This window comes from Apaloderma vittatum, unplaced genomic scaffold (genome assembly GCF_000703405.1).
Source record: "Apaloderma vittatum isolate BGI_N311 unplaced genomic scaffold, ASM70340v1 scaffold35283, whole genome shotgun sequence".
Taxonomy (NCBI): domain Eukaryota; kingdom Metazoa; phylum Chordata; class Aves; order Trogoniformes; family Trogonidae; genus Apaloderma; species Apaloderma vittatum.
The window spans coordinates 1-15,962 of record NW_009709340.1 but is presented as its reverse complement, the minus strand read 5'-3'; the positions used below and the strand labels follow the sequence as shown (position 1 = coordinate 15,962).

The 15,962-nt window shown below is 43.6% G+C and overlaps 1 protein-coding gene across 1 annotated transcript; it reads right to left on the bottom strand.

The window, feature by feature from the left end:
* Positions 1-3,672: 3,672 nt before the first annotated feature.
* On the bottom strand, positions 3,673-14,296 carry TTC34 (tetratricopeptide repeat domain 34). Its single transcript, XM_009866886.1, has 7 exons — positions 13,876-14,296; positions 12,920-13,143; positions 10,829-11,021; positions 9,422-9,588; positions 8,605-8,876; positions 8,155-8,365; positions 3,673-4,191 (listed from the first exon to the last, which is right to left on the bottom strand). Exons 1-7 carry the CDS (start codon positions 13,964-13,966, stop codon positions 3,673-3,675), a joined length of 1,677 nt encoding a protein of 558 aa, XP_009865188.1. The 5' UTR covers positions 13,967-14,296.
* Positions 14,297-15,962: the final 1,666 nt, after the last annotated feature.

The following is a 15,962-nucleotide window of genomic DNA, read 5'->3' as shown; positions in this document are numbered from 1 at the left end:
GAATGGAATGGAGTCATTAACATCCTCCCGTGCTTCCCGCTCCCTCCTACACTCCCCCTCTGGCTTCCCAGCTGTATTTCCTCATTTACTGTGACGCAGTTCAGGAGTGAGACAGGCAAACTTATTATCAGATACTGTTCTTCATTTCTTTTACAGTCTGTGGGGAAATCCTTATGCTAGCTTATTCTCTGTCAATCTTGACTTTTTTGAATCACGTAGGGAACATACAAATACAAAAATGATTGGGTTAGATGGTAAGACACATCTTCGGGACTGACTCATGTTCTCTAACCTTACCATTTGGGACAGCGACTTGTCCCCCAACCCGGCCTCACACATTCTCAACTGCTGAATGCTACAAACAGCAACATCATCCTGAATTTGTCTTCTGCCTTCCAAGCGCTTTGGTGACCCAATAAACCACCGTGCTTGATAAACCACCAAATAAACTGTGCTTGGGGTGTCACATCCATGACAGGTGCAGGTCTGCACTATTCTTTGGCAGCCTACAGAACAAGTGGGTGTGAAAATGTCATTCCTGGAGTAGAAGACAAAAGCCTTCCAAGTCCCCCAGGTTTGGAGTGCTGTGCCTTTGAAGTCATGAGTCGCTTTGCTTAAGGTGTCACTGAGCAATGGCTGAACCAAGATTCCAGCATAGCCCACTGCAGCTGAAATATGACTGAAATGGCCAGGACTCCAAAGGCAGACAACTGCCAGTGATGATTTCATGTCACGCGGTAAATTAATGGTGACAGCGACTCCTCGGAGCCCTGGCGAATTGGAAATTGCTTGATGCAGGAACAGTACAATGATAACACAGTTAATCTTCCGCGGGGAAATGATAGTAAAAGAAATGGCTTTTAGATTAACTGTCATTAAAGTGAAACATCTGCCTCTGCAAGTCAAGTGGAATGTCCTCACTTCCGCACAGAGAAACTCATTAAAGTTACTGGGTTCGCGTGGCTGTAGGCCAGAGCCAGATTTCCACCACGATCTAAATCTGGGAAGCACAGTGAACTAGACTGAAAGTCAGGAAGATGACCTCTCAGGTGATATATCAGCTTCAAAAATGTATTTAATCAGGTGCTGAAGTTGGCTGATGTGTTTAGATTCTCTTAGTACCTGGGTGCACATAACTAAATGAAATAGGAGAAATAAATGGGAGTGGTATGATTTTAAAGGAGACAAAACCTTCTGAGATCTCAAAAGTTCAAATTTTAGCTCTGTCTGAACTCTGAGGAAAAGCTTCCAGTTGAATATTTGGTTCCAAGCAATTTGCCATCATTTCTAAGCTGTTCTTTCACTGCGGGGTTTAAGGTCAGGAAACTTTCAGTTGTGTAACTATTCGTGGTGCAAATATTTTCACACCTGATTTTCCTTTTATATTCTTGTAAGGAATGGTGAGTACTTCATAGAGCCAAGACTGGCAGGCAATTGTTTGTGTAGAAATACTCTCAATCGTGACACCTAATGGCAGTTTAACGTTAAAGAAACATACAGAAATGACCACTGCAGTTTTTCTATCCAGATTCTTTCTTGCCAGAAAATTGGAGGTATCTAATGAAGTAGGTGGCTCAGCTGAGCGGTCCCAGGCCTTGTTATGGGTATGGCAATGGATAAGGATGAGATTTATCAGCCTATGTGATCCTATAAAGATGTCTTAAATCTTAAATAAAAGGCATCACCAAATGAGAAAGACACAATTAGCCTGAGCTATAACCGAAGCCGGTGATGGTGGCTGTCTATCAAAATTCTGGGTACTCGGACAGGAGTCCTTCCCTGCAGACTGCAGCGTGTTGATTTTCTGGAAGATACCAGTGGAGCTATGAGAACATGCAGGGAAGATTTTGGCCCATGGGTGCATGGGCTGGGCAGCAGCTGAAAGAGATGGGTCACACGTAATCCCCTCTGCTCCCCTGGCCTCCAGGAAATGAGTGTCAGAACGGGATGTGGCAAGCGTGAAATGGTGCTAGGCATGCCTAATGCTGCTCATCAAACTCCTCTCCCTGTGACTAATCAGAAAGATCTAGTTGATATTCCAAGAAATTAGTTGGAAGAGCAAGCACGCAATAGAGAAATAAAGAACAAATCAGAAGCTTAGGCACAGGCAAAGATGAGGACTTTGATCCCAGCAGTTTGTGGGCACAGAAAGAGGACAGAGAAGATAAGAGAAACAAATAAAAGTGCTGATGAGAACAGTTAGGATCTGCTGAGAGAAGCAGCCATTAATCTAGACCATGAGGAACAGATAAGACATTATGTGCCTTCCTCGTGCTTAAGAAACCAGCAGCCATAGGGACCTGAAAATAGTTTTTTCCTCAGCATAACTCTATCGCAATCTTGCAGGGATGCATGTGGTCCCTATTTTTACAGAAAAGTTATATCTTTCAGTTTGTAGATGTAGCCAACAATTGTCTAAGGATATAATTTCATGCTTGGAGAGAAACTATCCTGCAGCACCTTGGTGCCAGTCAGAAGGAAAAAGTATTCATCAGTGTTACTTGGCTTAGAGTCACAGTAACTCTTCTTGAATTTGAAAGGGAAAAAGCCCAGTCCTACCTGTACTCTTAGAGAAGGAAAAAAAAAGGAGAACGTGGAGAAGTAAAAAAAAAAGATGCAAAATGGTATCTCTGCCTATGGGGCTGATCACATGCAGCTTCACTCTGGAACGTTGCCTTTCAAAGAACAAGGTAACAAAAAAGAAAATGTTCCCTTTCCCTTTCATCCTAATCAAAGCAGGACAGCAGTTCTCAGTACTGCTTTAATCTTTGTTTTCAATAGTAGTTTCTATTTTTCCCCACGGTTGTATTATCACACTCCAAAAACACTGGGAGAATTCACTTGGCGCAGTCAAAACAAATAGAGGAGTCTGTTGTTTCGGGCCCCACCTCATTGTTTCGTTTTCGCACAGCTCAGGCTTCCCGCTTCCAAACCCAGCTGTGCAATCCCATTGCACAGATGAAACGCCAAACCACAGAGAAATTGGGTGTACGGGCACTATCTCTGTGTTCCCCCTAAGCCTGGCTGCACTTACAGGTTCATTATCTGCTCTGGCAAACTGAGGCACCGGGATCTGGAAGTCCAAGGTGAAGTCTGGAGCAGGGCTGCCCACATGTCCCAGATAACAGCCTATTAGTCACTAGATTGGATGTTTCATCTCTGTTGAGTCTCATCGTTCACATATCTGTGTTCCCCGGGAGAGAAAAACATTTTACTTGGCATTTGTCCTGCTCCACTGCCCTGTGTCGGTGCTGATCATTGCAAATCCACTAGGGTAGGACATTCAGGAGCAGTAGGTGTTAAGGCTAATTAAATAAATAGTAGGGAAATACATGGTTGTTATTCAGAATCTGCATGCTGTTTGTATGTTTTCCTTCACTACGATTGGAACCCGAGTGTTAGAACTAGATTGGTTTAGCTGGACGAAATGCTTTCTTTACAAAGGGGAGTTTACATACATCCACAATAATTTTAAAGAATACTTAATACACCTTTTTCTCACAGCCCTCTTGGTCACTTTTGTTTCACTACCTGAAACTCTCTAATCTTGCTGCACCTCGTTCACCGTCATGTCCTTTGACTGTTTATCATGAGCTTCTCATCTTTCCCTTATTCTTGCAGCCTCACGAACTAGAAAACAATCAGACACTACAGAATCCCAAAATGGATAAATTAATGTAGGCTACAGCTTGACACCTCGCGCTTAAGTCTTGTTCTCAGCTTTTTAAGTTCAGTATTTTTATCAATTTTTAGACCATAATCTGTGATTTTCCAGGCCTCTTCATAATGCTGCATTTCAAAATTGTGTTGTGCAATCTTATGAAATGTTTGGATTAAAAGTTCACTGCCAGGGCCATTCCTGATGCTGCATAATGCCACCGATTCATCCAACTGCAGTGCCTCGATGTACTGCTTAACTGCTGCTTCTTCCTCAGCCACGGACAGTAGCAGGTGCCCTTTTGAGCAGTGGTCCTCAACGCGTGTTTTAAGACTGCTACAGCCATGCTTCTGGATCACTTTCTCCATATCTTTCAAAGCTTTGTCATATTTTTTCAGGTGCATAAGGCAAGCAGCCCTCAGTCGGAGATAGCGTGGATTATCTTTGCCTGCCAAGACAGCCAGGGTGTAATAACCAAGAGCCTTCTCATAGCGATATTCTTTAATCAGCACATTTCCTTCCTGGGCTGCTACCTGTGGACAGAAAGTTACTTATTAGTAGTTATTAAAAGTAAAAAAAAAAAAAAAAAAAAAAAAGAGTGAAATATCTAGTCTGGACAGGCCACAGGTAGACACAGACTCTAAGAAATTTTGGATACTATTTCCAGTGTTGAAATTGCATCTAAGTGGAGAACGTATAACTGGCTTATTTTTTGCACGCAGATATAAAAATTGGGGATCAATGGGCACTTACTGTTATCTCAAGAGTCTCTGAACCCCTCTTCTTTGTTTCTGCGTGTTTTCCTAGAAGTTTCTCGGAATATTTCTTCTGAAGTTGTTTACATTTCTTAGGAATGATTTGTGAACTCAAAACTGAATGGACCACACTCTACAAGTAAACCGTGTTCTCTTCATGAAACGAAATTTCTGCCATGGTCTGCTCCACAAGGTGACTGCATGGAAATTGCATCTGCTGGTCAGCAGACAGTTATCGCCACGTACTGCCCCACAGATATCAGCATGTGCTAATAATGAAGGCTGGTCTCTACTGAAGCTGACCCCAGCTATAGGAAAAAGTACCCAACTGATGGCTTTGTTCATCACTAATCCCAAGTGCAAGTGAACTTTCTGCCCATATCCAAAGGGAAAAACAACAACAAGAAAATAGAGAAAGCAGAAAAAGCCACATAATTTTTAGGTTCATAAAGGCCAATAAAAAAAACTTCGTTAGAACTACTTGCCTCAAATGGATTTCTCATTATTTCCCTTTATTGGCCATAAATAAAGGTTTTAACATGCTGCAGCAGAGCGAGTATTTAAGTTATACACAAGGCTGCCACCAGGACCTTAGGTCTTACGGAAGGCTGAGCCAAACAAGCTGAGACTTCAAGCACAGGAGAAATGTTTCCACCAGTCTCAGTCCATGGGATATCACACACTACCTTTGAATGCTTGTGGCTCCCCAAAGTTCAGTTAGCCCAGCCACTGTCTCAGCAGTCACACCTGACAGCCAGCTCGGCTCTTCTCTTTGGGTGCCCTGGCTTTTCTTTGTATTGCCTTAGATTGGCATGGATGGTTGTTTAACAGAGCTAGAAAACAGGTTCTGGATGAAAGGGATCAATATTGCAGGTCACGTCAGAGACCAGCGGCATAAAATAATTTAGCCATTTCTAAAGGTTTACGAAGAACTTTACCCCAGTTATTTTGCTATAAAGCAATGTAAAATCCTTTATGTGGTCGTATTTATTAGAGAGTCTCTGAGCTTCCACGCACAGAAATAGAGATAGGATCTCTCCCCAACTGGCCAAGGCTCAATTCCTTAGAAAGAAAAAGAGAGAGGAGTTTAATGGACGTGGGATTATGGTCCAGTCTCTGAGCAGTAAATACCAGAAGATGGACTGATAAGCTCTGAGCTTTAGAAGAGGGTTGGATGTTTCCAGAACGGATTGGAGCGAGTCTTTCCTTCTTTACTTGCAGACCTTGTTTGGGGCCCACATGCCATGACAGCAGGTGGGATGGCAACTTCTGTCTAGGGCTGAGGGTCGAATTCTGACACCAGACATACGGTTTTGGTGACTGTTTTTGTAGGAGTCACGTCAACAGAAAGTGCAGCTCTGGGGATCTGGGCAGGGAGCTAGTGATCAGTTATGCGTTTAACCTCTGACGTAGGAAACTCAAGGGTTGAAGCTGCACCAGCAGCAAGCAAACTCCCTTCCTCTGACCTTTTGTAGTTTAATAAATCTTTCAGATTCCTATTCCCATGTGGCTCTCCCAGTTGTTTACAAATTTCTTAGCATGGGACCCCTTAGACTATAAATAATGGAAGAATTTTGTTGCTTTGTTTTTCATGAAAAAAAGTCAGTACATCAAGGAGCTCTCCTTCCTCCACCCTTTCCTATTCAGCTTTTGTAGAATTATTTTTAGCTTCTCAGACCAGACTCCAGGATAACGATGACACATTTCTATAATGTTTGTAATCTCCAGACACTCTAAAACAACGCGTGAAGGGGTGAGCGCAAACCATCGAACTCTTCTTTGCTTCAGCCTCCTTATTTGTGAAAGGGAGGTGACAGAAGGAACGCTCTGCCCTGGAGTGTTATAAGGAGCCGTGGCAAAGTAACACCATCGTTGGGATTTTTGGCACTGATTCTGTCTGGAAGTTTTTTCACTTTTACAGAGATCTTCCTTTCACACACAAACTGGAATAACCTTGCAGGCATAAGGAAGTGCTGCTGGAAAATCCCTTGAGACAATGGGCAGGTGAATTAACCAATTCCTTCCTCACCCCAGTGAAGTATTTACTTTCGCCTTGTTACAAAATATATATATATAAAATATTTGTGATTCTGGGCTAATCAGTAAATCTTTGAAGATCAGAGAATACAGAAAGACTCCCAGGTGCTTGACTTCAAGTATTACTCAGCTGAACAAAATCACAAGAACATTAAAGATAAAAAAAGTAATTTACTCCATTTTACTTCCAACACCACTATTGAATTCCAGTCCTGAAATCAGTCCAGCCATCCCTATTTTCTCAAGTGGCAGAGAAATCTTTCATGATAAATAAGCCACCAGTAAGGTGGCTTTCACAGCTGCCAAAATAGCAGAAATAAAGTGCCTCTCCTGTTTTGAAGTTTTCACTAATCTGTGACATCAGTGAGTATCTAATACATCAGTGCAGTTTAAGCTCTATAAAAATTAGGGGATTTTTTTCCTTCTCTTTTTTTTTTTTCTTATTGACAGCATATGAAAATCCCTCCTCTTTTCTGGGACAGCAGCATGGACTTCCACACAGAATGGGTGGTGTGGCAGCAAGGGAAATTCAGCATTAAAGCATATCCTCATTTACAGATGCCTCCACAGACACATCCTTGATTGTACTTTTATCAACTTTATATAGTGAAAGGTTGCAAACTGGCACTAAAATCTCAAATTTTTTCCCCTTAAGGCTGAACTTTTTACTTTACTCAGAAGAGAGGGGCTCTTTTCTCTGTAATGGGGTATATCTAGGGACCTGTAAATTAATACTTGTTTACTTATATCCTCCTGCTGTTTTGCTAAAATACATAGCAAGTACTCCTCTCAAGATGCATTAAGTATATCAGCATGTTGTTTGTTTTATAACCTGGGAGAAAGCATAACAATATAGCTTCTCACCAGGGTGCACACAATCTCCAGATTGAATAAAAGGAAGCAAACTGATTCTCAGAACACAGAGCTTCTGGGTAATCAGAATTGCAGATGCTTAAGTGAATGTTAAAACTCCTCACCATCAATCTGACCTTGCCTGTCTTATTATTGGAGAAGCTTTGCCAGAGCTGGATATACTTTGGGGAAGAAACCTGAAAAATAACCCTGAAAAACACATACTTGGGTGGACTAGAGCAATGTGCCATTTTCGTGTCAAGCTAAGAAAGCCAATACTAACCTCAAAGGCTAATAATTTTATGAAAATGCAAATATATTTAAATTTCTAAAAGTTAAACAGAAGAGCAAAAAGGATCAAAACATTAAATGTGGCTGAATCGGAATCCGCGGTTTCATTTAATCAAGAAAATGAACAAACCATGAATATCCTGTCCCTAGAAGCCAGCTCCAGGCACTGTGTCACTCGTGCAGGGTGCGATACCAGCAATGATGTCGGTACATCTCTAGGTGCTGCCCCTCACGTCCCTGCATTTCAGTGCTGGGATTAAACTGGTCTCATACTAGGGAGAGTAACAAGAAATTCCCCCAGGTGGTAAAAAGTCGTAATGATGAATGATTAGAGGCTGAAGCAAGGTCACTGCGACGAGAATAGTTTGGATTCAGCTCCCTAATCTGTCTGAAGTCAAGGCTGGAGGAAGAAGCTAAGTTTTCCCTTGTTCATCAGATAAATGGTCTTCCCAGACACTTTTGTTTGACACAAGGCAGGGAAGATCTCCCCAGCTTGATTTTGCTTCCCATTTTTTCCCCCCCACTGAATCGGCAGATGTGGGATCAAAAAAAGGATTGTACCTGAGAAAGATGCTGCCGTTGCTTAGCATCTACAAAGCTCAGGAGAAACTCCAACTCCCTTTCATCTCTCCCAGCTAGGACACTGAATGAGCGAGCTGCCACTGCCACGTTCCTCTTCTTCAGCTGCAGCAGAGCCAGGCGTGCACCAGCAAAGTCATCAGCAAGAGAGTGGCCAAATGCTTCCTGAAGGTGCTCAAAGGCCTCTTCATACCTTCCTGTCGGTTAACACCGGTACAAGGTATATAACCCGTTCCATGTGGAGCAAGAGGCATCAAGAAAACTTACTAAAGCAGGATTTAGGTAGCCTGTCCACATGTAAGGGTATTAATTACTTTTGCAAATTTCTCTTGAAAAGTACTATATGGCAATACACTTGCCATTTAGCATTCACGTTCTTTTGATTTACTGCTCGTTTGCTTAGTCTGATCAGCTGTGTAGAAGAACAGGAACTTACCATCTGCAATCAAAACATCTGTGTACAAGAGGTGATATTGTGCATCCTTGCAAATTTTAATTAGTGCTTTTGCAATCGTGAGAAGATCCCTGAGAGTTTCTTCTTTTGAAAGGTCTTCAGTAGCACCGAGCTCAGTTAATGCAGTCCTGCTATGCTGGAGAAGCCACTGAGTGATCAACCCTCGGGCATCACGCTTTAAAGACAGGATTGCCAGGATCACTACTCCTGCCTCCACTTTCAGCGCTGAGATCAAATCTTGCACCGCCTCCTGCATAAAAACAAGACCAAAAAATGAAATGGCAGCAACAACTATGCATTGAAAATGGGTAAGTGTAAGGCTATTGACTCTATCAGAAGCAGATAAATGATGCAAATATCTGACATGATTTTCAGGCAATGATATACTGCAATCTCCAAAGTCCTCTGTAACATTAACTGTACACACGAGGTTTTCACAGGTGATGGAGAGTGATTCACTATACCTTGAAACTGTCTTTTCTTTTTCCAACAAATTTTAACATTTTCCAACAAATGTAGTGGAGAGTTTGCGGCATTGCAAATCAATGCATGGCAGTGACAACGAGTAAGATCTATGATTAAGGTTTAGTCTTCCTCTCTCTAGACTTGGGTAAATAAATCAGTAAAGTCAAGTGGACTATTTATACCCTCAGAGAAATCAGGAGCCTTTCACTGCCCAAATTCTGTGAGAAACTCTTGATTTCTGTGAGTCCATGAGAAAGCCTGTGGTACCTTACGCTAATATTGCTTAATACCGCTAGAAAAATCACCAGCAAATCAATATTGTGATAATACCTTCTGCTGCTTCAGGGCAAGGTAAATGAATCCTCGCCCACTCAGAGCTTGCACGTTCCTAGGGTTCTCCTTCAGGATGGCGTTAAAATCAAAAATAGCAGTTTTCTTCTGACCAAGGCGCTCGTAACATCGAGCCCTGACGAGAAGGCAGTCTTCAGCAGAACCACCTGGAGGGCAGAAATGCAGCCATGCTTACTTGAAAGGTCTCAAGCCTACTGCTCTAAACCAGGGTGCAATAAATCCCGGTGTGTGCAGACCACTGAGCTCCGCTGAAGGAATCCTTAGAGATTTCAGTGTGATGGAATAGCAGCTGCGCAAATGAGAGCAGACAGCTCTAAAGGAAGATATGTGAGGATGGAGGCACAAGGCCATTTGGCCATTTTAATAAAGTGCAGTCAGAAGGTACACAATGTTTTGGACAAAACACTAATCCAGATGGGACTGACTAATTTACTTAATATGCACTGAGATTTGTGATACTCGGATTCTTTATTCTCTGCTTTCACGTAAGTGCTGCCCAAATAAACACACAGAGTTGACAAAGTGAATCATGGTCCATTCGTTCCCTGGCTGCAGAGCATAGATCTTTGTCATCCACATGCCCCTTCCTTTCAAGGCAATTTTGATAAGGATCTTAATATGCCCAGGGTTGCAATCAATAACTGTGGCATCCCAATACTGGATGATAAATCATCAGTGCCACTATAAATATTTTTTCATATGGAGGTCAGCAGATGCAGTGTCTTGCACAGCTGCTTGCAGAGATGAGACAGCAGACAGGCTCCTAGCAATTCTCTTACAGTAATGAGGCTTTTTCTTCCTCCTGATATGCTCCAAAACTCCTGTACCAATGATTGTTCTCACGCTGGAGCCCTACCAATTGGCTCTTATAAAGACAATATCTACTTCTTAACAAGCATCTGTTCTAGCAGGTGGGGAGTTGATAGGACGGAATGTAGGGGCTGTGAGATGAAGCCATCTCAAAGCAATTAACAGGTTTTTCCCATTTTCATAAGCCGGTGTCTCTTCTTCTCAAGGCTGCTGTCATAACATTTGCTCAGATTTGAAAGGCAGGTTTCCACACAAACGTGATTTTCCTTGGAACATGCCAGAAGCAATTCCACATTAGCCTGATCTCTCTCCTTAGGGAAAGCTGGGATAAAGATGCATGTAAGTGGGTGCATTCCCTCTTTTGCACTGTTGGAACAAGAAGGCAGGATGTTAGCTGCAATGACTGTATTTACAGCATGTCCAGATGAATTGCTACTTAAATTTTATCCTGTTCTTCACTTGCCAGTCTACTGTTTCTCATCAAATGACAGAGAAGAATTGTTTGGACATGCTTGTCTATCCTCTGATCTGATTTCCCAAAGAAGTAAATCTCTATCAGCATCTTGATAACCCTACCTGAAGCAATGATGGCAAAGGAAAGGTAGGCAATGGCCTCTTTGATGTCAGCATCCTCCTGTGTGTTCTCCAAGATGGTCAGCGCTCTGAAATGGCAGTGAGTTTGCATCAGCTTCTGGTCTTCGTCTTTAAAAATGTCCATGATTGGCAGGAGGCAGGAGGTATCTCCAATTCGGATCACTTTCTTTAGCAGCTTAACAACGTGAAAGAAAAAGGCAGAAGAGAAAGATTGGCATGAAAAGATAAAAGAAGTCATGCTAAAGCAGGGAAATATTAGTCTGGTGAGAGAAGTATGCTCTTACCCAGTGCTTCCCCACCTTTCACTGGGGCTTCAGCCAGCCACGGTCCAGCCAAGAACCACGAATCGCTTTTACTTAACTCCTCAGCTGATCCCAGTATAAATGCATGTTGGAGAAAACATAAATTCTTATCTTTTCTCACCACCGCTGCAGCTGTGGAAATCATCTTGGGTAAACACATAACACTGCCTTGCTTACTTTGGGCAGCATCTGCTCCAGACTGGCAGTTAACTGCTTTCATAAATACCGCTGAACCACAGGATGACTGCCCCAAAGACAGAAAGTTTCTGTGGATCAGAGGGGTTCCAGTAACTCCTTTTGACTGTAAAATTGAAGCCAGTGAATTAATGGAAAATCAGTGAAAGGCTGTGCCCTTCTGTTAGTATTGCTATTGGGAATCTGAGAAAAGTATGGATTCAAATCCACAAAATACAGTGTTCCCGGAAAAGAAACTTGCCTGACATGGTATCTTTGCCTCCATTCACTGGAGTGAAAATTACCAAGCACTTTTTTACTACATTTCCTAAGGAAATGAATCAAAAGGTGCTTCCTCCAATAAAGCAAGTATGCTTAGTATGTACTCAATATTCAAATCTGAGCCGGGATAAGAACCAAGTTATTTTGGTGCAACTGACACATCCTTTGAACGTAATAGTTTCTCTGTTTTTATTAACAGATACAAGGGTCTCAGGGCTGACAGCAGGTGGGACAAAAACGTTTTGAAGAGAAATTTTCAGTGACACATAACTTCCCTCTAGAATTCATGGCAGAAGCTGCCGATAGGAATCCAACTTCCAAGGGCCACATATGGACTCTATTGAAGTCATGTCATTCATTAATTGCCTTCCCAAAGGTAGTAAATTATACAAAACTTTTAATTTTCATAGGGAGTAGTGAAGTGGTGATGACAAAATCTCTTTATGGGTAGTGGAATTTATATGGGATTTTTGAAAATGCAATAGTTCCCTCTGATGGCAGAACCTGGTAATTCAGCTTTGTAATCCTTAGTAGGGAATTAACCTCTTGGTATCTCTTCCATGGTTTCAAGCACAAGTCATTAGCCACTAAAGAAAGAAAACTGATATTTGACGGTCTGGGTTTGTTTCTTTCCCTGCTCTCTCCTACAATGCTTCATTAGGATAATCAGTTAGGCAGTAGTTCTGCCTTCTTTTCTCTGGGGGAAAATTACCAATGCCATCGACATTGTCACCAGGGGCAGGATGCTCGGTCATGCTCTGCCTAGTTAAAATCTCTGACGAAAAGTGCCATTAAATAGCATGTGATGAATGGGCTAAGAGTCCTTGGGTGGCCTGTGATACAGACAGAAAGTCCAGCTTATGAGGCTTGTATTTAGATCTTTAAAGTTCTGCTAGAGGTCGAACTAGTTAAGCCTCATGTGAGCTCCAAGTTTCACTGGATCAACAGTCCTCACTGTTGCTGGTCATGGAGCTTCTAACAGCAAACTGTTTAGTTTTTAAATAGGAATGCATACAAACCACTGAGTAAGATGATGTAATTTATTTCATCCAGGTCTGGGTAAAGCACTGAGGAGCAGAAGACAAGCAGAGCACTCTGCTGTGGAACTGAAACCCCTTGTTTCTAAAGTTTCCCTCTTAAGTTCTGCCATGCATCTTCTGTATCAGCCAAAAGGGTTGATAACCCTCTTCACCATACACAGACACAGAAACACAGAATGTCAGGGGTTGGCAGGGACCTCAAAAGATCATCTAGTCCGGCCCCCCTGCCAGAGCACCATCGCTCTCACTCTGTGTGCTAGGCAGGTGCTCCTTACCTGGTTGCCATCATACGTGAAACCTTTCTTCAGCTGCAGAAGCGCCAGTCTAGCCAGGATGGGAGAACTTTGTGGATTTCTGGAGAGTGCTACTGAAAGCAGCTTTCGAGCTTCTTCTACACTGCCCATCTGGTAGAGAGCATCAGCACAAAGGATTCGTGATGTTTCATCAGAAGTGTCCAGCTCCACCAAGAGAGAAGCCAGCTGGTAAACCCCAGGCGTGTCTCTGAAGGAAAAATAAATAAATAAAGGGAAAGACCACCTTCAAGGAAAAACAGAGCCTCTTTGTCTCATCTGGAAGCTAAGAAACAGGTTATCAGTCCAGTATCAAAACAGATGATACATTTTACCATATCCATATTTTTGCTGCTTAATATCCGTATCATAATCCCTCTCTATAAAAACATGTTCTTAATATCCATATCATAATCCCTCTTTATAAACACATGCTCTTAAGCAATAGTGGCTCTAAAGCTTAATGATTCATATCCACTGTCACAGCTGATACCACAATGGGAAAAGGAAAAAGTAACAGTGACAGTAAAGAAAAAAAAAAAAGATTGACATTTCTAATGAAGAGCTGTGTTAAAATTTCTTTTAGAGCTGTGTTAACAGGCAGCTTCTTGTCCCAGGAGCAGTGACCTGTGTCTAAGGGGGCGTTTGTGTGTGCCCTGATCTGCGAGTTCAACGCTGAATGAGAGAGCACGTTTCCCTGCCCCTCAGTTCCCTGGAGTTCAGGCCCCAAGTACTGGGTGGGAAGTGCACATCGCGCAGAAGAGTACTGAAATTATTAAGGGACTAAATAAATGCAGGTATCAGTTGTAAAGAGCATCCACCTGAGATGAACTTTCACACACTGTTTCCTGCTTCAAATTTTATTTCAACCTGTTATGTTAATTAGCAATTTTAAAAGGTTCTCACTTATCTGAAGCAAGTACTCTCTCTACTACTCAAGCCACTCTCTTTCTTTTGGGAATCTGAACAGCCCTGTTTCTTTCTCCGCCCGCGGGCTGAACTGCCTCCTGGGTACCTCTTCTTTTGGAGCATCTTCTGTCCTTCTTCTTGGAGAACTTTCACCAATAGTCCTCTTTGGTTCCATGGCACGTAGGACTTGATGGTAAAGAGGGTTTCTTCCAGCTTTAACTGGCAAGCTGTGATATAATCCAGGGCTGCCAAGTAATAGCTGCCGCCAGAAATCCGAATAAGTCCGCGCCCACATAAGGCTTTAATACAGCTGTTAGGATGTGGGGAATCATGCTCAATGACCTTTTGAAAGTCCTGCAGGGCTTGCCGATGGTCATGAGTGTGGAGGGAGCAGAAGCCTCTCAATGCTAAGAGGGTGTTGTAGTAAGTTTTCTGCTCCGCTGCCAAGAGGCAGTCACAGGCATCCAGGGCAGTTCTGATGTGTCCATGCAGGAGGTGGCAGTCTGCTAGCCGAACACTGAGCTCACGTTTGGACCCTGGGGAGATCTGAAGGAGGAACTGGACTGTCTGGATGACAGAAGGGAGCAGTTCAGTACCATGATTGCCTCTGAGTTCAGTCCGAGTACGCACAGCCTCCCTGTACGCGGCAAACTTCACCTCCAGCACAGTTCTAGCCTGGTTTTCTATCCTCTCAACATCATGTGGTGAGAAAAGCTCTTCAAAGTGTTTCATTGCCTGGGCAGGGTTTGTTGCAAAGGCTTCTGCTAAATCCTGCACCATTTCCTGCATCCGTCCACCCAAGAAGAAATACGCAGCAGCCCGATCCAAGAGCAGACCCAAAACTTTCTCATCCTTGGGATTATTATCAGATGAGAAGCCCTTGAGAGCCTTGCTACAAACTGCCACACAGTCCTCAAATTTGCTTTTCTTAAAGAGGTAAGCTGCCTGCACCCTGCAAACCCAGATATCATCCGGTGCCACTGCAGAGAGGAAGGCGTAGCAGTTGCCCAGCCACTGGTCCAAGGAACTGCAGTCTGGGCTTTCTTTCTGATACGTTGAGAGATAACTAGAGAAGGCCTGGATGACCTGTGGCAGGTGTTCCCTTTGCCTGGTACACACATAGGCCACTGCCTCAGCCTGATTCATCACAAAGGCTTGGATATAGTCTGTGACTCCCTTCCTAACTTGTGTCCCTGACAGCACCCATGCCAACGCCCTCAGCAGCAGCAGTTCCACTGAATTCTTTGGGTTAGCCTTGAGCAGGGTATTGCATTTACTCACCACCTCCTCCGAGCATCCTTGCCTGAGTAGGGTCTCCAGTTTATATACTGAGGAGATCATATTGTTGGGACTTAGGGTAGAGAGAAAGACAGCAGCTATTCCCACACTGAGGGAGACAACAGCCAAGTTCTTGCTCTGGATCTTGGGAATCTGATTCTTGCCTTTGCACCACGTCTCCAGAGTGGCTACCACTTTCTCCCAGAGCCCTCTGTCTAAGGAGTTCACTTTCTGTACAGCTGTGGGGGCACTACAGCTGAAAGCAGCCACGTAGAAAGCAGTGGCTGTTGGTAACTCCTGCTGGGAGAGACGGTGGTCCCCTTCTTCGCAGAGCAGTGCAGCCAGCTCCTGAGGTGACATTTTCTGCGCTCCTATCTTCACCAAGCAGCACCACATGCGGAGCGCAGCTGTAAACACAAAACAAGCAATGTGAGGGGCTGTGCAGTGGCAGGTGGGTTTCTTTTTCACTTGGGGGGCAGCTTTTCAAGAGATAGATGTAAGACTCGGTGTTCTAGTGTAAGACTCGGTGCCAGGGATTTGTCATTGATGGGCTTCCTGGGGAGCAAAGCCACGAGAAGGATCACTATAGGGGTTCTTAGCCCATGTGAGGTTGGCCGGGAAGCAGCCACGCAACCGTGTAAGCGTTCCCTGCCCCACTGACCGTCCAGGCCTTTGTCCTCCCTGACCGAGAAACCATTCTGATAAATTTTTAACAATCGGTCGGTATGGCCTGTCCGGGCTGGCAGTGGACGAGGAGGAGACCGAACACTTTGCCAACCGCTTCGCCTGGGAACAGCAGGGAAGGGAGCAGGCAATTAGCGCCAAGGCCCTGCACACCTGG

What these genes read in the sequence shown, in the direction of transcription:
- TTC34 (XM_009866886.1), bottom strand. Translation starts at nt 13,966, where the DNA reads ATGCTCCAAAAGAAGAGGTACCCAGGAGGCAGTTCAGCCCGCGGGCGG. An exon ending in CTTTGCCATCATTGCTTCAG is followed by an intron (nt 9,589 to 10,828) that starts GTAGGGTTATCA and finishes TCTGCCCTCCAG; the next exon opens with GTGGTTCTGCTGAAGACTGC. An exon ending in TTGCCCTGAAGCAGCAGAAG is followed by an intron (nt 8,877 to 9,421) that starts GTATTATCACAA and finishes GTTTTTATGCAG; the next exon opens with GAGGCGGTGCAAGATTTGAT.